The 25,876-nt window shown below is 48.6% G+C and overlaps 9 protein-coding genes across 9 annotated transcripts; 4 read left to right on the top strand and 5 right to left on the bottom strand.

The window, feature by feature from the left end:
• Positions 1–106: 106 nt before the first annotated feature.
• Positions 107–1,574, bottom strand: MGYG_00177 (guanine nucleotide-binding protein alpha-2 subunit; the record flags this gene model as incomplete). The annotated part of the gene is made up of 5 exons (XM_003176038.1): positions 107–494; positions 558–816; positions 883–1,046; positions 1,174–1,358; positions 1,445–1,574. The coding sequence occupies 5 exons, from the start codon at positions 1,572–1,574 to the stop codon at positions 153–155; spliced, it is 1,080 nt and encodes a 359-aa protein (XP_003176086.1). The 3' UTR covers positions 107–152.
• A 2,872-nt stretch (positions 1,575–4,446) lies between these two features.
• On the bottom strand, positions 4,447–4,797 carry MGYG_00176 (hypothetical protein; the record flags this gene model as incomplete). Its single annotated transcript, XM_003176037.1, has 1 exon — positions 4,447–4,797. The coding sequence occupies one exon, from the start codon at positions 4,795–4,797 to the stop codon at positions 4,447–4,449; it is 351 nt and encodes a 116-aa protein (XP_003176085.1).
• Positions 4,798–8,108: 3,311 nt separating this feature from the next.
• Positions 8,109–8,688, top strand: MGYG_00175 (hypothetical protein; the record flags this gene model as incomplete). The annotated part of the gene is made up of 2 exons (XM_003176036.1): positions 8,109–8,265; positions 8,453–8,688. 2 exons carry the CDS (start codon positions 8,109–8,111, stop codon positions 8,686–8,688), a joined length of 393 nt encoding a protein of 130 aa, XP_003176084.1.
• Positions 8,689–9,724: 1,036 nt separating this feature from the next.
• On the bottom strand, positions 9,725–10,792 carry MGYG_00174 (hypothetical protein; the record flags this gene model as incomplete). The annotated part of the gene is made up of 5 exons (XM_003176035.1): positions 9,725–9,861; positions 9,969–10,113; positions 10,372–10,506; positions 10,558–10,628; positions 10,717–10,792. The coding sequence occupies 5 exons, from the start codon at positions 10,790–10,792 to the stop codon at positions 9,725–9,727; spliced, it is 564 nt and encodes a 187-aa protein (XP_003176083.1).
• Positions 10,793–13,147: 2,355 nt separating this feature from the next.
• On the top strand, positions 13,148–13,957 carry MGYG_00173 (hypothetical protein; the record flags this gene model as incomplete). The annotated part of the gene is made up of 3 exons (XM_003176034.1): positions 13,148–13,270; positions 13,337–13,525; positions 13,589–13,957. 3 exons carry the CDS (start codon positions 13,148–13,150, stop codon positions 13,955–13,957), a joined length of 681 nt encoding a protein of 226 aa, XP_003176082.1.
• A 1,838-nt stretch (positions 13,958–15,795) lies between these two features.
• MGYG_00172 (spermidine synthase) lies at positions 15,796–17,236 on the top strand (the record flags this gene model as incomplete). The annotated part of the gene is made up of 5 exons (XM_003176033.1): positions 15,796–15,858; positions 15,976–16,156; positions 16,217–16,364; positions 16,442–16,682; positions 16,959–17,236. Exons 1-5 carry the CDS (start codon positions 15,828–15,830, stop codon positions 17,234–17,236), a joined length of 879 nt encoding a protein of 292 aa, XP_003176081.1. The 5' UTR covers positions 15,796–15,827.
• Positions 17,237–17,811: 575 nt separating this feature from the next.
• On the bottom strand, positions 17,812–20,373 carry MGYG_00171 (transketolase; the record flags this gene model as incomplete). Its single annotated transcript, XM_003176032.1, has 6 exons — positions 17,812–17,925; positions 17,988–19,351; positions 19,412–19,706; positions 19,781–19,865; positions 19,960–20,102; positions 20,320–20,373. 6 exons carry the CDS (start codon positions 20,371–20,373, stop codon positions 17,812–17,814), a joined length of 2,055 nt encoding a protein of 684 aa, XP_003176080.1.
• Positions 20,374–20,712: 339 nt separating this feature from the next.
• Positions 20,713–21,210, top strand: MGYG_00170 (hypothetical protein; the record flags this gene model as incomplete). Its single annotated transcript, XM_003176031.1, has 1 exon — positions 20,713–21,210. The coding sequence occupies one exon, from the start codon at positions 20,713–20,715 to the stop codon at positions 21,208–21,210; it is 498 nt and encodes a 165-aa protein (XP_003176079.1).
• Positions 21,211–22,383: 1,173 nt separating this feature from the next.
• On the bottom strand, positions 22,384–25,371 carry MGYG_00169 (transcriptional activator protein acu-15; the record flags this gene model as incomplete). Its single annotated transcript, XM_003176030.1, has 5 exons — positions 22,384–23,616; positions 23,689–24,046; positions 24,122–24,402; positions 24,478–24,794; positions 24,861–25,371. 5 exons carry the CDS (start codon positions 25,369–25,371, stop codon positions 22,384–22,386), a joined length of 2,700 nt encoding a protein of 899 aa, XP_003176078.1.
• Positions 25,372–25,876: the final 505 nt, after the last annotated feature.

Genomic DNA, 25,876 nt, shown 5'->3' with positions numbered 1-25,876 from the left:
CACTTGGTAGATTGGTTTGGCTTGATGATGAGGATCGCAAGTTGGTGAGGTGGGCTGGCGGGTAAGAAGGTATGTCGATACTGTAGAGGCGTGAAGTAGGAAATGAGCAGGCCAGGGATATCAGTCATGTTTGATTGTCGTCAGTTTAACCCTCATAAGATAAGGTTGTTCAAGTTCTTCTGTATGATCATGTCCTGGACCGAGTCCATAGTCGCCTTCAGTAGGGTGGTGTCAGTTGCGTTGGTGTAGTGAGTGTATATCTCTCTTTCAGGGACACGGGTGATGCCTTTGAATCTGTCTGCAAAGTACTTTGCGGAAGCCTCGAAGTCGCCGTCCCGTCCGCTGTAGTCCGGGAAGTGCTTGGATACAGGTGATATGGCGAGTTTCTCCTTGAAGAGGTCAATCTTGTTGAGGAAGAGGATGACAGGCTTGCGTTTGAACCATTCACCGTTTACAAGGGATTCGAAGAGCATCATTGCTTCATGCATTTGGTTCTGCAGACGTTAGTTAGTCTTGAGTGTAGTAGCATCGGAAGCATATAGCTTAGTGTGACTTACGGCAGTCTGGTCTTCTACTAGACACTGGTCGTAGCCGGAGAGTGCCACCATAAACAGCAGACACTGTACGCCCTCGAAGCAATGGATCCATTTCTTCCGCTCCGACCGCTGCCCGCCGACATCCATCATGCGGAAGTTTATCTGTCCAAGCTCGAAGAGGGTCTCGGTGATTCCGGTTGTGCGCAGCCGAGAGTGAAGCATGTCCTGGTTGTTCGGCAGCCAGCCAGGTGTGAATATCCGATCTAGCGAGTTGAAGTAGCTGTCCATAACTGTCAGAATAACCGGTTCAAAAGAGGTAGTAGATTGTGTCCGCTGCCCGACTTACTAGTGGAGGTTATCGTGCAGTGCGAACTCGTGGCCTCGGGCCACTGCCTTCTGGACACCGGCGTCCTCCCACATCGTCTTGACGGCCTCCCGTACTTTGATATCGGTGAAAGCTTCATCGCACTCGACGTCTGCTTCGCTCGTCTGGATAAAATGGGCGAGTGGCTAGATTGTTTTGATTCGGTGGTTAGCCTTAGCTAGCTCATAAAAATAAAAATAAAAATAAAAATACGCAAGGTCGAACAAAGAACAGCAACAAAGAGAGCGACGACGGTTATATCGTCATACGTACCTCTGTAGCTTCATGCTCGAAGCTTATGTTTTCCGCCTCCATGATCTCGATGAGCAGCTTGAAGGCGACAATCATGTTGGAATAGATGACCGCTCGAGTCTGCCGGCGTTCGTCTATGGGGAATCCGCCGGAGTGGATGATGCGCATCTGCTTGATGATGGTCGACTTGCCGGACTCGCCAGCGCCTGCGAGGAGGGGGCAGTTAGCAGGGAGTCAGGAGCAGGTAGGTAGTAGGTAGTGATTGGTAGCGATGGAACAGCTATATACTCACCGAGTAGCAGTATCTTGACCGTCCTGTCGTACTTCTTCTTGTCTGCCCGGATGACTTTGTCTATGGCAGCACTCTGCTTCCCTTGCTCCCTCATCTCGGGGGTGATGTCCTTCGAGCTCATGCAACCCATGGTGCCGACGCGAGGTAGTTAGGCCTCTAGAAGACGACGGAGCAGCAGTCAGCAATGCACACGCTCAGGTCTCGTTTGTCTGTCTCTCTCTCGCCTCTTCGCCCTCAACGTCAAGGCCTACCAGGTAAACTCGTTTCGTGCAAAAGCGGTTTTATGCTGGAATCAGTTTCAGTCCGACTTGGGGGGGGAAGGATGCTGGACTCCGGCTCGTAGCACAGAACACACAACCAGGATGCGACGCCAGGACGAGAATACACCATCAACAAGGTCTGGATGTCTCGTTTTGTCTCGTCTTGTGCAGAGTATCTCTCTCTCTTCTCTCTTTCTGTCCGTCACTTCCTCTGTTTGTAATTCTCCTGGGATTTCGAGTGGCAGCGTCAGTCAGCGGGAGGGAAGGCTGTATACGAGACAAGCGCAGCGGCGAACTATCGAAGGGAGCAGCCTCGTCTTTCGAGAACAACCAAATAATATATAGTAGGGCAAGATGCAAGATGCAGGCGGAGGGCTCCGAGAGAGGATTGCCGAATGTATGTATGTATAATAGTTATAAGGTAAAGGATGGTTCGGGGGCTGCGAGGTACTTCGCCGTTTCTGCTGCTTGCTTGCTGCTGGTTGCTTTCAAGGGTTTGCGAAATGCAATGCGATGCGATGGATGGGCCGGCCGGACAGCCCCAGGGATTTGCAGAAGAAGAAAGGAAAAAGAAAAGAAGAAGCAGAAGCAGAAGAAGCAAAGAAGCAAAGAAGAAGTTTGGCCCCGTTCAAGGTTTGTTTGGCCCGGGATGGTCCAGTTGATGTATGGCTCTGGCTGTCAGATGGGTGCATAAGTATACGGAGCAGAGGCTGCGAGATGCGCCTCAGAAGAGCTCTCGGGCGCCGTCGGGGAGAAGTATCACCGTGTCACTCTCTGAACTGATAGCTATCTATACGGTAGGGAGAGGATGAGGGCGAAGCTGTCTCTTGAAGTAGCTGTGTGCGGTAGTTGGTCTTCTGTCTACCCGCGAGAGGCGCCACCTCTCGCCCTCTATTGACATCATCATCATCATCATCATCATCATCACCACCGCTAACTACGGAGTATATCTTACTACCACCACTATCACCACCGCCACCAACAACATCTACATACAACATCACCGTCAAAGCAGAAGAGGACTATAATCCTTTGCATCGTATTATTACAGCACACACCCCGGCTCCGCCTAGCAAAAAACGTGGCCGGCCTCCCCACGCCCTGCATGGGGTCCCTTCGTTTCTCCCCTCCCCTTCCTCCGGCAGAGAGAGCAGAGAGCAGAGGGCAGATAAAGGACGGCAACGGTTAACAGATTAAAGGGAACGATGGCGTGGTTTGGCATGCGGCCCGTTGGCCTTCGGTAGCGCCATCGTCGTCTTTTCAAACCAGCAAGCTCGACGTAGGGCTATATCTGTGAAGACGATAAGTGCCAGGATCCGGAGGATGCAGAGCAAAACGAGCCCTTTTCGATACGATATAACCCCGTCCGGATGCAACCCCCGGCACATCCTCCGTCTTCTCTTTGGCTGGCTTGACCGGCCAGGCTGTTGCTGGTTGGTGCCGTTGCTGCTGGTCTCTCGGGTTCCTTACGGGCACCACCTCCAATGCTGCTGCTGGTGCTGCTAGGGCCCCCTGGCCCTGGCAAGCTCGGCCAACGATAGGCGTTGGCAGACTGAAGGAGAAGTGAAACGATGCATCTGTTTCATCCCCTACGAGAACGAGAAGATACGCTGGTCCGCGGTCGGTTCGGTCGCTCTTCTTCTCTCTTCCTCGCTTTTCTGCAGCTGCCTCGATCTCCTTATTCCCGGTGGCGTCCGCTGCTCACTAACCTAACCACTTATACACCCGGAGCTAGCCACCAGATTCATCGACCTTCTCCTGCCTCTGCTTATCTTTCTGACGCCAGACAACCGCCTGGACAACAATATACCCTCGGTTCGTGCCCTCTCGAAGATCTGCTAATTACCTAAGTAAGTATTACACTTACTAGCGCAAAGGTTAGCCCTCCCGTCGAATGAAGAAAGCCAATTATTAAAATTAGCGACGGTTTCTGCAACCTTTTTCTTCTTGCTTTTTCTCCCTTTTTTTTTGCGCCCTCCTTCTATCGATCGTTCCCTGGAGACTCTGAAAGTGACATGGTGAGCATCTCGAAGGTTGGAGGTTGAAAGCTGTCCAGGTCGGTTCGGTTCATGACCCCTGGACGGGGACGGGGAGAGCGGAGAAGGGAGTTTCCCTGGACTCAACGCATCATCTCCGAAGCCTGTCTCATCGATATCACTTGTCTTTTCGGCACACGGAAGGCTACACTAGTGTATATTCTTCCCTCAAAAGTAGGGGAAAGAGCACAGATGGCAAAGCCTGGCAGCCAGGTTGTTGGGCTGGGCTAGCTGGCTGGCTGGTCTACTGGTACTGGTAGATGGCTTACTATGCTAGTTCGAATAGAGAGGACTATGTTCTGCAAGTCTCAAGGTTCAGTGGAGCTGGGCCCAGGAAGAAGGGCCTGGGGATGTTCTTCGTCTTCTTCTCCCACACGAGGACTCGAGTGGAGTTGGTCTTCTTGATGGCAGCGAGGAGGCTCAGAGCTTGGGTGTATATACATCAAGCTACTTCTTGCACATCATCCACATATCATATCATCATTATGGATATGATCGAACAACGTATCCATCCATGTCATGGCCACTTGTTCCTCGTCACACGCCCGTTGTTCTTTTTTCTTCGCTCCTCCTTCTCTTCCTTCTTGACTTGTCCAATCAACCCGCCAGCGTCTGTCGTGTGACAGACCTAAAGGACCCTTTCGTACCCTTATTTTTTATAGATATACGCATATTGATAGAGATCTTCGATCGCTAACGACACCCTTCACAGACAACCGCGGAGGTTACCACCATAAAAAGCTATTCTTCCCTTTAGTGTGCTTTTTCGCCACCGCTCCTGGAGAGATGGCTTTTTGCTTGACGGACACAAGACATTCAAGCATATTCTTGACTTCCCACCACCGTGCATCTTCCGCGTGTTCAGCTTCACATGGGAGGAACTGGTGGTTTGAGATTTATGCTGTGTATCCTTGGTATGCTTCTCGTGCATACGAAGGAAGCACGATGGACGGACGATATCCCAAGTTGGGTCATGGCGGTATCCAGCACCCAGCACTTCGGTGTACCCCGTATAGACACTATACACATCAGTTTCCATGACATGGAGCCGCGCCATCGTCTTGGTCCAGCTGCAAGCCCAACTCTTAGAACATGAGAGATCACCTCCTGCTTTGCCGCCTGCCATTTTCACCCTCCCCAAGGGAAAAAAACGTCTAAGCTGAGGAGAAACAGAACAGCAACATAAGGAAAAAAAAAAGAAAATCACTGAACAAAAAAGAAAAGAAAGATAAAAAAGCATATAATATATCTCAGATGGCTTTTTATTATTTTACTTTACTTTTATTTTTTTATTTTTCTCATTGCGCAGGTGGCAATCCCCGTGCAGATCAATTTATCCCTTTCATACTATTTCTTTTACTTCCAGCTTATCTCCCCCACCGAACTCATCTATAATGGGGTTCAGAGGCCAGCTAGAAGAAGATCTCTTGCTTGCTGCTCACTCTTGCTGTCCTTTCTCTTTCCCCCCCCGTAAACCATTTGCTGAAGGTTGCGGTTGCGGGACGATAGCCCTCCAATACTTACATGAACAGGAGAAAAAGTTCGTTTTTCTCCGTATACGAACCTCCGCATGTGACTGCGCTTCTACCCCAGCGCCCAGCCAGAGGGACGAGACGCCATCTAACTATGGAGTCCAGGGCCTCGATTTGCAAGCTTGATCCAATACGTATGGAGGAAATGGAGGTGTCTTCTGAACCGGCCGTGCAAGTGTGCGGTCTCCATTGGGCATCCTGGGACAACTAGTGGTCCAACAGGGCGCCTACGAGTATAGATAATCGAAATACATTAGTTCTCGATATGCACGGAGTGTGTCAAAACGCCTGAGCCAAACGAGTAAGCCTTCATTAGTGGTTTGCAGGCTGAAGCTGTACTCCGCATCTTTGACAATAATGTTTCTTTGAAGGAATGTAGATATAACTGATTCCATCATAAACGAAAGTCATCATTCTCCCGATGACTCTCCAGACTTTTCAGGAGACACACAGCCAAAACATCATACTTTCTCGCTAGCTGTACTTTCTCTATGACGCAGCTGTGGAAGAGTTGCCTAACGTCGCTGACATGGTTGGTAAAGTCACATTGAACCACAGCCAGTATCGCGCGCGTATTTCTAGAGCGCGTTGCGGCTGCGTACCCACAGACAACACTGGTACGGAGTAGAAGATATCTCGAATAAACCTATATACTGTGTTTCCACTATAGTTACTGCAAAATCACGATGATCAGAAACACAACCTAAGAGCATATACTTGCCCGGCTATAACTCCCTGTGGGGACTAGCATCTGGGGCGAGAGTGTATCCCGTCGTTGGATATCAAAACTACCAAACTCAGCTCTTCCTCTGTTGTACGCGAGTATAGTCTTTTGTTTGAGATATAACCTTCCTATGTACCTTCCGATACGGGTTCAGCCACCTCTGACAGCTCCCGTTTGGTGAACACGAAATCACCCTCCCGCTGGCTTTGAGCTACCTGCTTGGCGAAGCGGGATATTTATATGGTATCACAATGTCAGCTTCCGCTATGGTTGAGGATTGACCTTTGTTCCGTACTATCTTTAGTTACGCTTCTCGGTTCCGTGTGTGGCTGATGCTGGTGCTTTGTACATCCGTCCTCGACGTATATCCATGTAGTTGGATGTTGCCACTCAGCTCTTCGATATTGATAGAAACGGTCCTTAAAACGTTCACGTTGGATCCATGCAGCCACACAGAGACGCTATCTTTTACCTCCTTTCTTGATTCTGCAAAGTCTACCTCCAGGACAACGGTTGGCCACGTATTTGTCCGATACATGGGTCACTGTCAGGACTCCTTGTCTCTATCTGGTGCTTTGGCCGTTGTCGCTGCTCCAGGATGTTGAAGATGGCGAGCTGATCCGCTACATCGTTGTATCAGGGAAGAGACTTACGTGTCTTGAACATGGTGGTAATCGAGTCTTCTCAAGCGATTACCGTGCTCTATTATATTAACCTTCTCGTTTGTGAGAAACGACGTGGTTATGGGCCCTTATAACTACTTTTCCTCAAGAAACAACTGCGTTCACAGCTTATGACTCTCTTGGTATCTGCTTACCCGGGGTATTGTGCCTTGTAGGTTGTCCACCGTCTTCATTGACTATACAGAGCATGATATGATGCTTTTTTTAGGTTGTTATATTAGGCTTAAAGTACTGTGTAGAATGCCTCTTTATTTGATATAGAGTTGGAGATAACCATTCCGTGACTAGGTGGCGTGCGATTTTATGCAATGGATGTGGTTGTATCAAAGGGACGCCGCAAGGGGCAAAGAGGATAAACAGCTCCAGATATCTGGTTAGTTGGTTAAGCTTTGTAGCGGAGATTCCGATGTAAAAATAGCTCTAATGGTGTGTATCTAGCAGAGGTTCTACCAATTACCGATTCTGTATGCAGAGAGCACAGATGGGGTTGGGAAGCCCCTAAATACTGGAGGCCGTGGAGTGAATCGGGAAGGGCAAGTTGGTGAATAATTGCTTAGTTGGCTTGTATTCTGGCTCCAAGATTGATTGTAGATATTCAGGCAATATTGATAGCTTAGAATCAATGGTGAATATCATTCATTACATCTACATCGTAATGGTGGATGTATGGATATTGAGGCGTTGAAGGCGTTCCTTCTTTTACGAACATTTTACTTCTGGCTAACCACGGAGTAACTAGTTAAGGCAGGATTCTGGAATTGTCCCAAGCATATAATTGCTTTTACAGCCACACGATGTTGTTGCCAGCAAGGCCAGATAACGACATAGCTAGTTAGTACTCCGTAACTAACTAGTCAACTAACTTTGTGGAGAGAGGCGTTTACGACATGCGATCCGGATGGGGGAGGTCAACGCACTGCGATTGGCAAGCCCAGAAAGTATGATATCGGCCCGCAGGACACCAAGAGGGTTGGGAGCCGCCAGCCCATTCGATAGTGGTCTTTAGACACCTTTTGCCTTTTCGTATGAAGTCCTCTTTGGTCTAAATCGCGAAGAACTTTGCTCGTTCCATTGCACAGGCACCTCTGGGGACTTTCCTTTGTTTTGCCTGCTCTGACGATATCTTGGTCTTGGTGAGCTTTTCTTCTTTTTGCCTTGTGATGACGGCCAATTGGCGGTGCGAGAGCATTCCTGGTGGTGGCACTGGCGACATCAAGACGTCTTAGGAATTTCCTAAATCGGCTTTAGAAAACTCAGAGATATGTCCCTCTTCGGCTCCAGAGGATCACATAACGTCCTTTGGCACATCGGGTATGCATGACCTGAAACGTCATTCTGTTAATCGATACTTAGTGAACTACTCGTATACGATTACGACAACGAGCTCTTCGTTACCTTCTCTGAGTGAGCTATTCTCGCGAAATTTGCGATGACCCTTGAGCCATTCTTTTTATCACAGCTGGCCAGCGTGGATCGATCGCCTTGCTTTCTGCCCAGATGTTCCCTTTATTGGTATCTTGATACGGTACGAATGATAATCTTCACTCGGATAACCTATTTCATTCATCAGTACTTGGACACCGAAAGTATGATTCCTGAACAACTGGCGAAAGAAGGGATAAGGGTGTTAAATGTTTCGGTGGGAAGGGGACACCTCTCTGTCTTTAGCTTCAGATCTGTCTAGACTCCTAAGATCACTAGGGTTAACGGCACTAAGAAATGCACGGATTCCATATTTCATACGCCTGCAATTCTGTGCTGACAGGGCTTTAGTGCTGACCTTCCTTCCTCCGCGCCTTTCAACCGGGTATAACCATTCTCGTCTCCTGGAAGATGGTTCGGTAGCGGAGCATATATTATGTAAAATTTACTCGCAATTACGGCTTGCAACCCTGCAGCGGGCGCTCAATGCAGGGTACAAAAAGGTTGGGCTGGATGATGATGGCCAAAAACTCTGCCAAACCCCGCGCCGGAGACGAGGATCTAGGGGAGAGGAGCTTCTCGGCTAATCCGTGAATGCTGGAGGCGCACTGAAGGGTAAACATTGTTTTTTATCCGCTTCGCGAAACAATCATTCATTAACTAGCCATCCATGAACTGGAGAGAGGCTTTTTCTTTCTTCAATGACTTTCACATGGCAGTTGGTTCACTAGAAGTACCGTTTCGAGATTGAAGCATGGTAAGGATGGCCAAGATAAAGCATCTCAACCTTCAATGCAGGGTCACCTCGAGAATTGATTACTTCAACTTCAATCTTCAGCATGGAATAAAGGGGGAGAAGACTGCAGTCAAGGCTTCTCTTGTCTTGCCAAAAGGTCCAGGGCGAAGTGGTAATTATTTAAATTTCGTTCATAATACGATTGGACTGAAATCTTTCGACATTTCTTGGGTATCATCTTCAGTGTGCATCTTGAGATTCCGGTGTCTCTGCCGCATATGGTTATAGAACGGGATATTGCAATATTGCGTCTGTCTGGACGATTTTTAAGGGGTTTTCCTCCCTGTTGGTAAAAGGCCGTAGAAATGAGTATATGGAGATATTTTTATCCTGCAATGGTCAGGGAACCGATAGTCGCCCAGCGTTCACCATAGAGTACGCCGTAGCTTGACGAATGTTAGCCCAGCACAGGCATATTCGGAGAATTTCAGAACCCAAGAGATGATTGTTTGGGGATATATCGGATAGACTAACTAATGCATATATCACCTAGAGTAAATCAGGCTGGGAGATAAGACAGAGGACTGCCGGTTGGATAAAAATTCTGGAGAAGGCTGCTAGAGTACGCAGATAAACCAAGCCTGTGCTACCGTTTATCTGGCTAAAACACATTACAGTACTCAGTGTATACTAGAGCAGTGGGGGAGGGGAAGCAACGGAGTAATGGCGCGTGGCTGATCTATGTTGAAATTTTGAAGCTTAGGCGCCAATAGTCGTCCTATCCTTATCAACGGCCACATGAAGGTCGCGAGGCTTGCATAGCTTTTTAGAAGAATTGCACTGGTTTGCCTGATCTGCCCTACCATTCAAGGCACTTGACCCAATCCTCATGCGTTTGTCATAAGCTTCGTGTTGTCAACCCGATTTTTGGGCAAAAAGCCATCTTTGAGATCGTCATACGCATGGTGCGGTACTCTTCCGATATTCACTAGGGCCATGCCAGCTAGAGACCTGAGCTCCCTAGCTGTTAGGATTTATGTATTTGGTCACACGGACAGTTATGCCTCAAAGTCCATTTGCCACGAGCTAGCTGTCAGGTACGGGGTACTGTGGTCAATATATGAAACTCACTCTGATACAGAGATATGTGATGCAATGCAATGCATATGCTGTATGCTGAATCATACACGGAGTACTGGTTCATAAATTTTGAGCGTGTAGGTATAAGCCTATTGGGCGAAGCTCTATCAAAACCAACACGAGGACGGATGTAAGGCTAATTGCATAATACATTGTGGCCAATGCGCTGTTTCATCGTGGGGATGATCAAAATGGTCTCAGAATGGTATCCGCTAACACAGTTTCATATGCAATCTCTCGTCATTCCCGGGAGAAAACGACAGCCAGGTACAAAGAGTATTATGAAGCCTCTGAGCATGGTTGTGAAGGCGGAATTTCTTCTAAGTAAGCCTCTTGGCAATGCTTCTGGGCTCTACGTAGGAATTTTGGGGCCAAAATTCACTGCGTTCCTTACAGGCTGACTCAGGTTCATGCATTTCACTGCAGAAAAATTGTAGGGTAATCGGTTTATCCAACCATCCAACGCGTATCCGGAGTTACAAAGGATAACGTAGTATAGTGACTTTTGCGGTATTCCGCGCTCATTGTCCTATCATTCGGAGGTAAGGGAGTCATCGGCTGGCAAATACTACCCACATACTCTAAGTGTATGATCTTCAGCATCGTTGATATACATTATTAATGGGTATTTAACTTCTAAATCCCGTAAACCTCCATGTCCTCAGGGTAAAGAAATTCCAGGTATGGGCAGAACAGGAGTGGGAATGAGAGTTGCTGTCCAAGTGAATATAATGCGTACTTTCGAGGAGCATTTCGGATAGACATTGGGGCTGCTTATTCATATCGAAGTTCGTATAGCTTCTCTTCTTTCCCATGGTGGAAACACTTGATTCACGGGGGAGACATGTAAGATGCAATGATCCTTCCATTTGGCGAAATAGCTTACTAGCGAGTGGGCACACCCGTCCACACTGACATAGCTTATCACATTGTTATCCTCGCAAATCCCGGGCCATCTAGCCGTCAATCCTCTGTGGCTCTTTCGACTTTGGTGGGGTTGGAATGGTGGAAGGGCCTGGCAGTACTCTGTATCACCCCACTGGAGAACAAGTTGACTAGGCCGATCTAAGGCTGCTAGAATTCATATTGGCCCCAATGTCCACCATAACGTGCATATTTAAGCGCCGAGGGCAGAAACAGAGCAGGGAGTTAGTTGGGTATCTTGACGAAATGACTCTATAAGCTTCTCAGGCCGAAACCGCGTAAACGAGACACTGCCTTGGCCGTAGACCAAGGGCCTCTTCTTCATATGCGAGTCTAGGGTATTATCCACAAATAGAACTTGCGAGAAATATAGAGCAAAAGAAAAAGATCAAATGACACATAATCAAGGAGGACCTCAGGTATCAGAATTCGATTGCAGGTTGATGCAGGCCAGGCTCAACACAGCAAGGTTGGCGCAGGCTCTAGGCAGGATCGCACTGGAGATGGCTGGTCTCCCCTGGAGGTGCAGAATCACTGCCAATGAGTATTTTTGGGATACCGAACAGCATAACTGTGTGATGAACCTGTTGTCGAAAGGACGTAAATAGTAGTCAAGATGGCTGTGCTCGATCGATCTGTCGTTGTCGTTGTCGTTGGGACAGGGATGGGCGACCTTTTTTAGGGTTAGCGACAAGGATGACAAAGCACAGCCTCCGGGAATCTAAATATAGTCGTCTTTTTCAACGTCAACTCTTCTTCCTGCAGGGTCCGAACTGGCGCAACCCCGTCACGGCGCATTCTTCACAGCAAACTGGTCGAAAGCTCTACGGAGTAGCTCTGCGCAGGCTGCACTGTGCCTGCGTGCTTCTGGTAAGTTATTTTGAGAAAAGCAGAAAAAACAGACGAGATGAAGGATCCCTGTCGCTGCATCGTTCTGCTCGAGCCTGTTTACCAGCCCTCAAGTCGTCTCCGGGCCAGTGATCCGGCAAAATGTTAGGAATATCTCTTTAGATATACGGAAACCAACGTTTACATCCTTGAAATAATACCAGCCGACTGGTTGGCCGCCAAACCTGCAAGGAATATGATTATCAATGGTAGAAACCTAGCTACTTCGTTGATAATCTTCCCCACCGTCCGGCTGCTTGTCAACTCTGGTCAAGGTTACTTCCTCGTCCTTGGCCAATAATACTGGACCTCAATGAACATGGGAAAGTGATAATAGCCGCTTGTTTCATGCAGAGCATGGCAAAGAGTGTATACATCTGGGGCAGTCGATTAGCCCCCGTCCCAGGCTCATCGTGTCCCTCCAATAACTAAAGAGCGGCTGTCGCTGCAGATTGACGAACCGGCCAGCCTTGGGATGACAACTGCCACTGCGGCATATATTCTAGAGAGTATGCAATTTTATATCGCGGGTTGAGTATCATAATTGGAGCTCTCTGCCGGGTACCTGTTCTACCCGCGGATTTTATGTTGTATCATCAATATGCATTATCTGCAGGAGAAGCAGGCTGTCAAGTCCTCTTGAGCGACTTCTTGGCTTGTTGATTTGACTGATTTTTTTTACTTGCCGTTCAACGGTCTATTGACAGGGGTGGTCTTAAGTCCTCCAAGCCTAAGCAAATCACTGCGCCCTCAGCTCCATTAACCCAACTAGTGTGGTTCTTCCCTCGTTAGTATCATAATATTGTGAATGAACAAGTATCCCGCGTTAACCCCGGGCCAAATCAAGGGTTCCTCTCTTAGTACCCTAGATGAACCCTCAACCCCCATTCTTCTTTTTTTTTACTCTGTCACGCCCCCCGGCTGCAGTGGCTGGACCCCCTGTTCTGCATGAAGCCCGCCGTACGTAGAGGATTCCACTACCATTGCAAGCCCATTGGACGATGGCTTTGGTCTGCTGCTTCAGCCTGTCTACGATCATTTAGTGCTGTAGTTGACAAAGCTTCCAGGATTGCACAGATGCAAATGTAAGTATCGGATGAACATGGGTCATATCACTCGGAGACTGCAACCCTGCCTAGATCTGGAGACCTCTCTAGATTTAAGATGCACTTGCTCTCCCAGGAATTCAGGAATCATCATCACATTTCATCACTGGCTCTTAGCACACTATTCTTCCTCCTTCTTACATCGCGACAGTTGATCAATCACTACGATTGAATAATATTAATTAATCGCCTTGGTGCCCTTTCCTTGTCGCCTGTGTTCATCTATACACTATAGTCACCATCACTGTGACCATGGCATTCTACGAAGCTTTGCCATCACTACCTAACATCAATACCTATGCCTACCCTATGGCCCCACAACCATATGAGAGTCCCTCAGAATCATACTCTGAATCCTCCAGCCCAGATACATATGTAAGTAGACACAACTTCTCATACCTCTCACAACCACGGCATAGAACCAATCTAACAAATCTGTAGCATATGAGACAGAGCATCAGCCCTTCTGAACCTGCGCCCTATGTGATATCATACGGGAGCCCTCAGATTCCATACTATCCAGCACCAGAGAAGATCCCACTGGAATACATCGACTCCACTTCACTAGACAATGGAGACCGGAGGGAGCGGAAAACCACCCAGAAGGGCCCAGTCTCTTCCATGCACCTGGTAGGTTGAACCATAAATCCTTACCTAGTACATAATTACACGGTTTACTAACACACGATACAGAGACGTCGGGCACAAAACCGTGCTTCTCAGCGAGCATTCAGAGAACGAAAGGAAAAACATGTCAAGGGCCTTGAAAGTCAGCTACAGGCTCTCCACGAGCAACACCAGAGCCTTCTTCAGTCATACAATTCCCAGGCCAACGAGGTTGAGAGCCTAAGGAAGAAAGTCCAAGAGCTGATGAAATTGCCAACTAATATGCAATTTACCGATCCTTCCACCTCTCCTGTTTGCACAAGCAGCAACAGTCCCAGCACCAGCCATGGATTCACAACACCAAAGTACGATATGGCTACCTTCTCTGCCAGTTCATACCCTACTCCTACTCCCGAGCCATACTACGATAAATCAATCCACACTACCGTCGCGTAAGGCACCATAATCTGGCTACAATTGCACTTGGCGGGCTTTCATCGGTGCAAATACCATACCATTCTGAGGGAAGACCCTCTCTGGTTTACATAATTCTACGTTCCTTATTTTCTTCACAGGGCCGGCAAATACCCAGTGGGATTATTGTTTTTTTTTTCTTCCGCTCCTTTTACCGCTTGTGCCACGGTTTCGCTTACTCTATCTTTCATACACTCTTTACCAGCTAATTTTGACCCTTTTATACTTGGCACCTTAATTTCTAACTCTCCGGACTGAGTTTCCTTTCCCGAAAACTTGTTAAGCTTAATTTACTTTTCTATTTTATTTTTTTTTTCATCTACATTTTCTGGGCCTATTTGTGTTTTTACCAACCGAGTGTGGGAGAGGTTTATCGCTAGACTGTTACTGTATATAACTAATACTAGTCAAGTGTCCACCAAGAAGTTTTCTGTCGAGCTGCTCACTGGGAGGTTTGACATAATACACACGCAAGTTTGAACCATGACTGCACTACTTACTTTGCCACATTGTTAACTAAATGGAAGGGAAGGATGGGGGAAAGCAAAAAATTACATTGGAGATGAGCATATAAAACCGGTCGTACTCTGGATTTGAATGTTCTGTGCCTCCAGGCCACGACGACAAATCTGTCGGCCGTATCCACTACTACGTAGTTGGGGGGTAAAGCTGCAAGTAGCCGCCGACAAAGCTCTGCAGGCGATGATATAATCGATACGGCCGGGGGTAATATGTACTGTGATTTGAGAGCCGTGGGGATACGGTCTGACAGTTGTGTTTTGAATGATATCCTAGAGCCAACACGGTGTTGTTCTTGTAGCTCCAGCCAATAGCAAATTCCTTACACAAATTTTTGTTGTTGGATATCATATGAGTCCGGTGAGATGGTAACAACTAACATCCTAGAGATATAAAAAATTCCGTTTTATGCCAGCGAATAAACGACCCAGGATCGGATATGTCAAGGGGCCTTGGAAGCCACCAAATAAACCCCCGTATACATATGGCTCCGCACATGTCGCCATTCTAGATCCGCCTGCACCTTGAGCACCAAGAGGCGAGGGTGCTTCTTATGTGCTACGCCGCTTCGTCGTAAGGACTCTGTGTCAGTTGACGAAATGCGCCACTTCATACGAACAGTGCTAGGTGATAATGCTCCAAACCAGATTCCCTTCGTGGTTTTCGTCCATCTGCCAGAATTCATGTCTTTTGGAAATAATGCTTAGGAGCTTCCGCATAGTTACCTGTGGGTAGCGTAGGGCCCTAGACGCATATGTATGGGAAGCGTATGTATGCATCAGGGAACAGGCTCAATTTTGGCCCCTGGCTTCCAACATAGTCCCTGTGACCTCCAGTCCAGGGATGGGATCATCACGACATGGGGTATATGCCCGCAGGGCTAACATTCATCCTCCCTTGCGTATCCTGGAGCTCCAAGGGGTGTATGTATCCTTTTCCACCCTGCTCGCCTTGCCCTTGCTGGTGCGGGTGACTGATGTTCTTGGGTTCTCTTATCTCGCTTTTGCCCTAGAGCAAATGCTTGCTTATCTAAGATACACCTTACATAAACATAATCTTAATAATCTCCACGTGACCATAAAACGGCACTGGAGGGGCTCCCAAGGTTCGAGAAAAAAAAAGGAAAAAAATAAAAAAAAAAGAATTAAATGTTCCCACAGGTCACTCTATGGGAGTTCTTCACCATCATCTCAAACCATCACAACTTACACGTCTGTCTTTGAAGGCACCGTCTAGCCACTCGCTGTCTCCGACTCTCTACAGGTTTAACGCCAGGGCTGTATCGCATCGCAACTCTGCTGGAACGCCGCATAATTCTAATTCAACCGCAAAGATGAGCGAGATCACTCACCCCACCATTAAGGGTATGTATTGAACCGTACAGATATTCAAGCCCTTAATCGTAAGAGGCAGCGAAGTCTTTTTTATTTACTTCAATCATACACGAGGTTACTGATTCTAATCGGTTTTTGCCTTAATAGATGGATGGTTTTCTGAAGTTTCCGACATGTGGCCCGGACAGGCCATGAACCTCCGGGTCAACCAGATTCTTCACCATGAGAAGTCCAAATACCAAGATGTCCTTGTCTTTGAGAGCAGCGACCACGGCACCGTTTTGGTCCTGGACAATGTTATTCAGTGCACTGAGCGAGATGAGTTTTCGTATGCCGTGCCATCTGCAATTGCCCTTGAATGATGTTGTGCTGACATGAGGGGCAACAGATACCAGGAGATGATCACCCACCTCGCCATGAACTCCCACCCCAACCCCAAGAAAGTCCTTGTCATCGGTGGAGGAGACGGCGGTGTCCTTCGAGAGATTGTCAAGCATGATACTGTCGAAGAAGCTGTGCTCTGTGATATCGACGAGGTTGGTTACCCCGCCATACACGCAAAACATTGCCCCTCCATCGACCGGCTCAATTGACACTGAAATGAACAACACAGGCCGTTATCCGAGTATCTAAGAAATACCTTCCCGGAATGAGCGTCGGATTCCAGCACCCCAACGCTAAGGTCCACGTCGGCGACGGTTTTAAATTCCTTGAGGAACAGAAGAACCAGTTCGACGTTATTATCACCGATAGCTCCGACCCCGAAGGCCCAGCCGAGGTCTTGTTCCAGAAGCCATACTTCGAGCTTCTACATGGCGCTCTCCGTGAAGGAGGTGTCATTAGCACTCAAGGTTGTTCGTCGCCTCTCCGTCCTTTGCTTAGTTTTGTTTGCCCTTTGCTATCATGTCCACTTCGTTTGCGCTTCAGATTGAGGCGGTATCCTGACTTTAATTTTCTCCATTTCAGGTTATATTTCGCCCGATCCCCTCATACTCTCCCGATTTTTTCTTTCTATTTTTCGCAAAGAAAGTAGCTTCCTCCCAAACGACAGACAAGGCTAACTATTCAAACACATTTTACTTCCCGAGTATTTCACTAGGGAAGTAAATATGCTTGTTTTCTACCTCTAGCTGAAAACCAATGGCTTCACCTCTCCATGATCACCGAGCTGAAGAAGCTCATGCGTGAGGTTTTCCCCGTCGTCGAGTACGCCTACACTACTATCCCTACCTACCCATCCGGTCAGATCGGTTTCTTAGTCGCCTGCAAGGACGCAGAGCGCAATGTCCGCGAACCCCTTCGTAAATGGACCAGAGAAGAGGAGGATAAGCTCTGCAGATACTACAATCAGGAAGTCCACCGTGCCAGCTTCGTGCTGCCCAACTTTGCTCGAAAGGCCCTCGAGTAGATGAGTTGACTGGATAACTACCTAGTTAAGTTTAAATGATAAACGGGTTTACTGATACTCCTTTTATTTTATCTTTCCCTTCAAGATTTCGTTATCATCGGAATGAGTTGGGTAAAAGGACCAACCAAGATTAATCGAGCAGAAATGTGCTTCGGAGGTACTTGGATATAGCTAGAATTGAACACCCCGCTTGTTGCATGGGCTGATAATAAATTTGGCGAATAACAAACACATTGGTAAAAAGGAGGCAGAACCAAACCTTTAATTAACTCAGTGACCAATCTTATCTACAACTCTCTACACATTAGTTAGTTATACCATTTACTCCGTTGTAGACAGAAATGAAATCATTATAAATTCAAATTTTCTTCGTCTGATCGTGAAAAAGGGGTAACTAAAGTGAGTAAGGTGGTAACTATGGCTCTAACTGACAAGGGAAAAAATAGTAAAAAAATTCCTCTTTCGTTAGTTAACAGAGCTTCTGCCTCATTTACCTCTCGGTAAATGTAATGTAAAAAAAAGGCGAGGCTTCTAAGAAAAGACAATAGAGGAGACCGGAAAGCGCGTGCGACAGTTTAAATGAGCTGTTGGAAAGCACGGTTGATCGGGGAGCGGACAGTGACGCCCTTGTAGAAATCTAGGGTGGCGATGGCACGCTTGCTGATACCTTCTGGGGTGAATTCAAATTTCTGTATATGACACTGTTAGTATAGAGAATATAGGTGAGATGTAGATATAGGTTGAAACTTACAGCATAAACGTCCTTGTATGGGCCAGAGGCACCGAAGCGGTTGAGACCGAATTGTTCATGTGAGTATCTCTCCCAGCCAAGGGTGCTCATGACTTCAACGCTGAGAGATGGGATGCCATCAGGGATGACGCTAAGTCTGTACTCCTTGTCCTGAGCATCGAACACTTCGAAGCAAGGCATGGAGACAATGCGGGCAACAACGTTGTGCTTCTCCTTGAGGTACTTGGCAGCATCGATACAGATACCGACCTCAGATCCGGTACTGACAATGGTGATGTTGGCATTTTCGGCCTCAACGGCAACGTATCCACCCTTGAGAGCCTTCTGGATGGTCGAGCCCTCGAGCTGTGGGAGGTTCTGACGGGTCAGGGCAAGGATGGAGGGGGTGGTTTTGGCGGTGAGGGCAGAGTAGTAAGCAGCGCTGGTCTCGTTACCATCAGCTGGGCGCCAGACCATCAGGTTGGGAAGGGCACGGAAGTGGGCAAGGGTTTCGATGGGCTGATGGGTTGGGCCGTCTTCTCCCAAGCCGATCGAGTCGTGCGTTGCAACGTAGATGACGCGAACACCAGATAGGGCAGACAGACGGACAGCTCCGGCAGCGTAGGAGACGAAGTTGAGGAAAGTTCCGGCAGCAGGGAGCATGGTGCCGTAGGCAGCCATACCATTCATCATGGCAGCCATACCATGCTCACGAACACCGTATCTGAAGTAACGGCCGGAATATTCACCAATACCAAGGCATGGTGGCTGGAAGTCAACAGCCTTCTTCCAGCGGGTGTTGTTGGAGCCAGTCAAGTCAGCAGATCCACAGACGAATTCTGGGATGACATCGTAGATCTTCTCAATCACGGCCTCGGAGAGCTTGCGGGATGCAATGGCTGGGTCACTTGGGGAGTATACGGGCAAGGACTTCTCCCAACCCTCTGGGAGCTCACCGGTCAAACGACGAGTGAGGTCGGCATGCTCCTTGGGGTACTCCTGTGCGTACTTAGCAAAGAGGTTGTTCCACTCTTGCTCTTTGGCCGCACCCTCAGCGGAGCGGCGGTGGTAAAGGTCATAGACTTCCTGAGGAACGACGAAGGTCTCTTCGGGGTTGAATCCAAACGCCTTCTTTAGCTGCTTGGTGTCATCGGCCTTGAGGGGGTTGCCGTGAACGCCACCGGTGCCCTGGAGGAGGGAACCAAAACCAATGGTGGTGGTGATCTTGATCATGGAAGGCTTGTCGGTGACTTCCTTAGCCTTTTGGATGGCAGCTTCGATGGCCTCCAAGTCATGGTCACCGTTCTCGACGTGCTGAACGTGCCATCCGTAGGACTCGAAGCGGGCTGACACATCTTCAGTGAAGGCACACTTGGTGTCACCATCTAATCATAAGTCAGTAAGTAAAGATAGTCATTTTAAAAGAGAGAGAGAGGACGTCATACCGATAGAGACATGGTTATCGTCATACAAGCAGATCAAGTTGCCAAGCTTAAGGTGGCCAGCAGAACTGGCGGCCTCACTGGCAACACCTTCCATAGCACATCCATCACCGAAGATGCAGTAGGTGTAGTTGTCGAACAAGTTGTATCCTGGTCTGTTGAAAACAGCGGCAGAGTGAGCCTGGGCAACGGCGAGACCAACAGCGTTGGCAATTCCCTGGCCGAGGGGTCCAGTTGTGACTTCGACTCCAGGAGTGTCGTGAGCTTCAGGATGGCCGGGAGTGATACTGCCAAGTTTCTATCCGTGGCAATTAGTGAATGAAATGGGAGAGGCAGAACAGCCGAGCAGGTTGCCGGGGAGCTAAAACTAACCCTGAAGGCCTTCATGTCATCCATGGACAGGGCATATCCAAAAAGGTGGAGGAGGGTATATTGTAGAACACAGGCGTGTCCATTTCTGTGGCCATTAAGTTAGCTACCATCCTGCATCCACTCACACCAATTGAGGGCCACTCTCTCCGGCAAAGATACATGGGGGAGGCTTGACGTACGAGAGAACGAAACGATCTCTGTTGGGCCAGTGTGGGTTCTTTGGGTTGAAGTGCATGAACTTGTTGAACAGGACATGGGACGTTGGAGCAAGTCCCATAGGTGCTCCGGGGTGGCCGGAGTTAGGAACTGCGGTGGCATCGACCTGGAATCGAGTCAATTAGCATCAATTCGAAGTCTTTGTGGTGGTGAATATGCCGTGTATGGGCTGAAGGGGTGGGTTTGAAGGGCGCCTGTTCCCAGGTTCGAAATATCAGGCCGATGCGGGGTGTCATTAACCGCCCGACCAGCCGCCCAGAACAACGACAGAGAAACCACATGTCCAGACAGAAAACAGTGTGTATCGAGAGAGAAGCACTCACAGCGAGGATACGGATGGTGTTGATGGCCTTCTGGTCGATCTCTGAGTATCCCATGATGGCGAATGTGTATATGAAACAGCTCTATGCGGGGTAGTATATAGCGGGTGTTCAGAAGCAGCTCGAGTGGTTACGAGCTTGAAATCAGCAAGACTGGCGAGAGCAACAGAAGACGCTGAAATGTCTAAATATCTCAGTGCCAGCAGGAGACTTGGGAGGATATAAGACGGTTGAAAGAAGAAGAAGAAGAAGAAGAAAAACCGAAGATGAAGAAAGACGAAAAGTGAAGAAGTTGCTAAAACTCTGAAGTTCCCGAAAGGCGGACAAGGGGGTGGGGCCTGGGAGTTAAATCACGCAGGATAAATTACGTCGGTACCGGGTTCATGGGAGGATACAATGGGCGATCATTGGGGCATGATGTGTATTTTACGCGGCGATACGCCTAGTGCAGTGCGTTTTATTGGCTGCTCTACCACCAAACCAGCTCCACGCGTTTTTGAATATCAACAACGACAACGACAGCGAAGGCGAAGGCAAAGCGAAAAAGAAAAAGACGGAGGACAAAGACACGAAAGAGCGGACAAGGAGCGAAGGAGAGGGCGGCGAGGGGAGGACAAGCGGCGGGCTCGTCGAGGGCAGGATTCGAGCCCAGGTTCGACGGCTGGCCGGCCCGGGCAGCTTACAAAAGGGCCGTTTCAGCGTGATAACCACTATAGCCGACCGCGATGGTGGACGAACCTAACTATCGGCCGGGATGATCGAATAAGGGAATCCCGCCAGGGGCCGTTGAGGAGTCAGGCAAAGACGGACACACAGACATGGAGCCGTTGGGAGCCTGCGAGGGCCTGGATGGCTGCCACAAGTCGCAAGCCAGCTAAAAGAGAAGGCTGCTGAGACGTCCAAACGAAGGAGTTCCTTGACATTGCCAGCAGCATATATTAGTTACCGGCACTCCGTATGCTTGCTGTATGCACTTACATGCAGCTTGTTCGTTCCCAGCTCGGAGCTGAAGCCGCAGTCAAATCACATCGAGGCTGCGCCGAGCCCTCATCCCTTCCCTCTACTTGTGCTCGCTGTCCTCTTCACTCTTCAACCAGGCATCACCTTGTCCAGAGTGTAATTCTTTTATACGAGTGGTGTTGATGAGCTAGGGTGCCCGCGGCCAGCAACGTCATAACTACATGCACCGTTAACTAGTTCACTCGTTACCGCGTCCCAGTTCCACATGAAGAACAGGGGGCCGCCTTCATCCCTGGCTCATCTTTCCACCTTACTCTAACCAACCGGAATTCCCAGGTGCAGAGAGACTGGATATTCATTGGCTAAGTGCTGGTTGGTGGGCTGCCAGTCTCTTCATCTCTTCGACATGGCTGGCTGCAGGCGGTCATTGGCGTTGGCTACAGATCTGTGAACAGATAAGCTCGAAAAGGCGTCGCTTGAGATACATATACATAACTAGCGGTTTGTGCCCGGGAATTCTGTGCATGACATGACATGCAATGCACATCTATCCAATGACCGATTGCGGTTTACGTTTACTGCGAGTCATTTAGTTATATGTTACACAAACAACATATGCTCCAGGAAATGTATCAACGAACCAACTATAAGTGGACTCCGTACCATTCCGCAGTAGTTATTCCTGGCCTGCCTCTGGAATAAATAACTGCGCTCGGCCAACTAACTATAGATTGATGCTTGCTATTATTACAAACGATAGCAGGGTAAGTAACTAAATAAAAAAGAACGAACAATGCTAAAAAAAAAGCCAGCAAAGGCGCAGCAACTAACCCACGCATAACACCCAAAAACCCAATTGTTGAAGACCCAAACGGCACCAGAAGCCACTGACTAGATATTAATCTAGTAGATTGGTGTTGCCGAAAATATATAAATATATATAATCCAGCTGTATATAATTATTATTTAGGGATGCCCTGTTGTATATATCTTTTTTCTTTCCGTTTGTTTTGTTTCTTTCCCCCATTCTAGCGCAGAAATAAAATAAAAAATAAAAATGAAAAAAAAAGGGAGAGGTCGGCTGGATGGCCGGGACGGAGTACTGCTTTACATCACAGAGTGTTGGCCCCAGCCGCTCGTGACGGAGACATTGAAGTTGGGGGTTCCTTGCATAGAATCGAGGTTATGCGGCATAACCATCGCTTCAAACGGGTTTAAGGGTGGCGCACAGGTATGGATGTGGCCATTATTCCCTTCATGGGCGTTCGAGTGAGCCTGAGCTATATGCTGGTCTCTCATGTCTAAGTTCCTGCCGTCATTATATGCTGAAGGAGATTCTGCTGGCGTGCCGCCATTCGCTGGATTGGCGCCGCTGTGACTGGGATGTGGATGGCTGCGCGGTATGGCGGTTCGTGGAGCCGCAGTCCATGATTCTTGAGGCCACCCGTGCATACTATCAGGAGATGAGTGCAAAACAGTCATGCCAAGTGCCGGTGTTGACTGTTGAGATGGCGGGTAACTCGGGCTGAGGGTATTGAATGCACCCGGAGCCTGTCCGCACTCGTTGCTGCTGTATATTCCAGGGAATATATTGCCATGCCCGCCATCAATGTCGTTGAGAGCATGGTCCCATTCAGTCATCCCCACTTGAGCATTATATCCTGGCTGCATCTGCTTCTTATTATCCTTTTTAACCTGAAGGGGGACATAGCCAAGATTAGTTTGTCCAGAGTGCATGCCGGGATGGACTTGGTGAGGTTGTTGAATCTGGTCACGCTGATCGTAGGAGCTGCTGCTATGCGAGCTCGATGACCGAACGCTGCGTGACATCCTAGGCGATGATAGCCTCATGTTTGCCCTGCGAAGGTCGTCCCTCATCTGTGTCGATACACCAGGCTCAGACGAGAATGACAGGCGAGGTCTTTTCATCTTCGACACGAATTCTTGCACGCCGCCGCTGGCAGCTTGGTCTGGCATTGGCCGGTCAGAATCCGACACTAGGTTTATCAACGAGGTGAACTCCAGTGCAGCCTCGATGGATTCATTCTCCAGTAGCGAGACAGTAGCTGTCAGACTCTTCTGAGCATCCTTAACCAGCTTGCTGTCCCGGCCAAGCTGGAGGTTTTGCCAGAGCAGGCCAAGACCAGAGATCAGAATCAGTTCGCGTTTGTTCATACATAACGAAAGGCTCATCCGACGGTCCTCGAGTAGTCTGAGGAGTTGTATAATGTGTTTGGCTGAGTCTACAAGAGACAGCATCGATGGCGATGAGCTATCGGATGAGCCGAAGGAGACCGCTGGGCGGCGGATCAGGGTGCGAATAAAGTAATAGACCGTCGACTAGTGTCCAGGATGTTAGTTTTAGTGAACTTGCACGCGCCCTTTCAGTGACAACACTTTATTCCAACTTACCAGCAATATTGATCGGCTGCTTGCAACTGAGGCATTGGGCTTGTCGAGCAGGAATGTGAGTTGAAGGTGGGCAGGGAGATTCTTCAACCACTCGTCCAGGTTTTCCGCCAGCGAGTGGACCGTGGAGAGAGAGATTTCATAGCCTGCAGGAGAAGGGTAGAGGTCCTCGAGCACTCGATGGAGGATACGTGAGGCTGAGAATAGAGCCAGAGCGGATGACATCCTCGTCGACTCCTCCGGGATGGTTGGAACGAAGCCCGTTTCCGTGACATTTTCATCATCAACGTCTGCTGGGTACTCTGTTGAGATGTCCGCCTCAGCTAATAGCACGGGCAGCCCTGTGAAGGCAGCTCCGAATCTGCATGTTCAAAGATCGTTAGAGTGACGCGTCCAGCTCAACATTCCCTGGATATTGACGGTGATGAGAACATACCTATCAAGAGTATATTGGCACCAGAATACCCTCTTTCGCGTTTCGCTTACTAGAGGGTTGAGAGAGAATCTCTCTTGGCTGTGATGAAGGCCCAATTGAAGACATATCGAAACACCAAGGCCCCGGTAGTGCAGGAGACTTCGATAATCTGCCTTGATGGAATAATATACTTGAGCAAGAACATAACACTGCAGCGTGGTCAGTGAGATATCATTTGCAAGCATCTTCAGCTTCGGTATCCAATGCCGTTCAAAGAACAGGGGATCCTGTGGTACGCGAGACTGTGACGGAGGCCAACGGTTAGCTCAAACTTGGCCGATTCAATACCGGGAAGGGTTACCCAGGCTTAGGCGTACCGTGGATGAGATGGCAGCAATGCCGAAAATCAAGTTCAACTGTGCGAATGCATAGTGATCCGCTTCGATGGCGTCTGGATTGGTCGTATACTGGCTGTATAACTTCAGAATTTCCGGACGATGGACAATGGGGTATAGTGGTGCCCATTCTTGGAAGAAAATGTTCAATAGCCGATCTGACACCAGACGAGGGAGAATGTTGGATGGAGTGATATCCTCATGCCTTCGTGCATTCAACGAAGGCGCACAAAGCAGGGCGTCTGCCAATGCGGTTGTTGGCGACTTGCCGCTCCTTTCGAGTCGAACAGAAAATGAGTCTTAATTTGACAACGAAATCAGTCCCGGAATGCAAACAGGGGAAGGAGAAGAAAAACTTGGTTTACCTATGAAAGACCGTGTGCTGGAATGTCCGGTGAAAGACGTATCATCCGATGGCTTTGAGATGGAGCGTGCTGATTGCTGGACGTATATGAGATCTTCTCCCTCATTCCGTGACGTCTGGGGCGGCCGTGGGTAATAGCCGGCTGGTGATGTGGAAATGTTCGACACTGGGGATGAAGTTGCCTTTTGGGAGGAGAGAGAAAACGATTGAAGCCGAGTGAGGACGTCTATCCTCTCATCCTTCTCATCCAACAGGGACTTAAGCTCCCGTACTTCAGCCTCCAGAGACCGGACTCTGTCCTCCAGGGACTCGGTATAACCACGGGGAAACGCCCTTCTGCTAAGCTTATCGCTCGTCTTGCATTCGAAGCCGACATTCGTGCACTGCGAGCATGACGGCCGGATGCCATCACATCGAATCTTCTTGCTCCGACACCGGTCACAGGCTTGAGCAACTCTGCTTTGTGAATTACTCCCGACCTTGATGACCTTCATGGGTAAGATGCCTGGCATGCTAGCTACCCTCTTGCTGTCTCACTCTCGATTGTTGCTGATATTTGACCACCGGTAGGTATTCCGAGATCAATAAGATGGGACCAGGGGAGGATCGTTCCTTTTTGTTTCTCGAGGGACAAGACAGGCAGACTAGGAGAGAAGAGTCCAGCCCCCTTTCGTCCTTGTATATCTTGGTCTTGCTGGGAGGAAGTAGTTCAACGATGAGCAAGGATGTGTGTTATGGCTCCTCAGCCATCGTGAGGGGTTTTTCAAGTAGGTACGCTTCCACTATTCCTAGTTCTCTTGCCCTGCCTGCTTGGAGGGAAATGCAAAAAAAAAAAAGAATAATATATAAGAAGAATCTAGAGGGCTAATTAGACATGGGCAGATCTGCCCCCCAGAGATAAGTATATATCTTTTTAAACACCTGCAGAGTCTTGCAAAAGCGTTAGGATGACCAGTTAAGATGCATTGAAGATCGTCTCCTCTTCTTTCCCCCCAGTATACTCAGTCATCCATGGTT

This window comes from Nannizzia gypsea, genomic scaffold (assembly GCF_000150975.2).
Source record: "Nannizzia gypsea CBS 118893 supercont1.1 genomic scaffold, whole genome shotgun sequence".
Classification (NCBI taxonomy): domain Eukaryota; kingdom Fungi; phylum Ascomycota; class Eurotiomycetes; order Onygenales; family Arthrodermataceae; genus Nannizzia; species Nannizzia gypsea.
The sequence above is the reverse complement of the archived record's forward strand: the minus strand, read 5'-3'. Positions and strand labels throughout refer to the sequence as shown.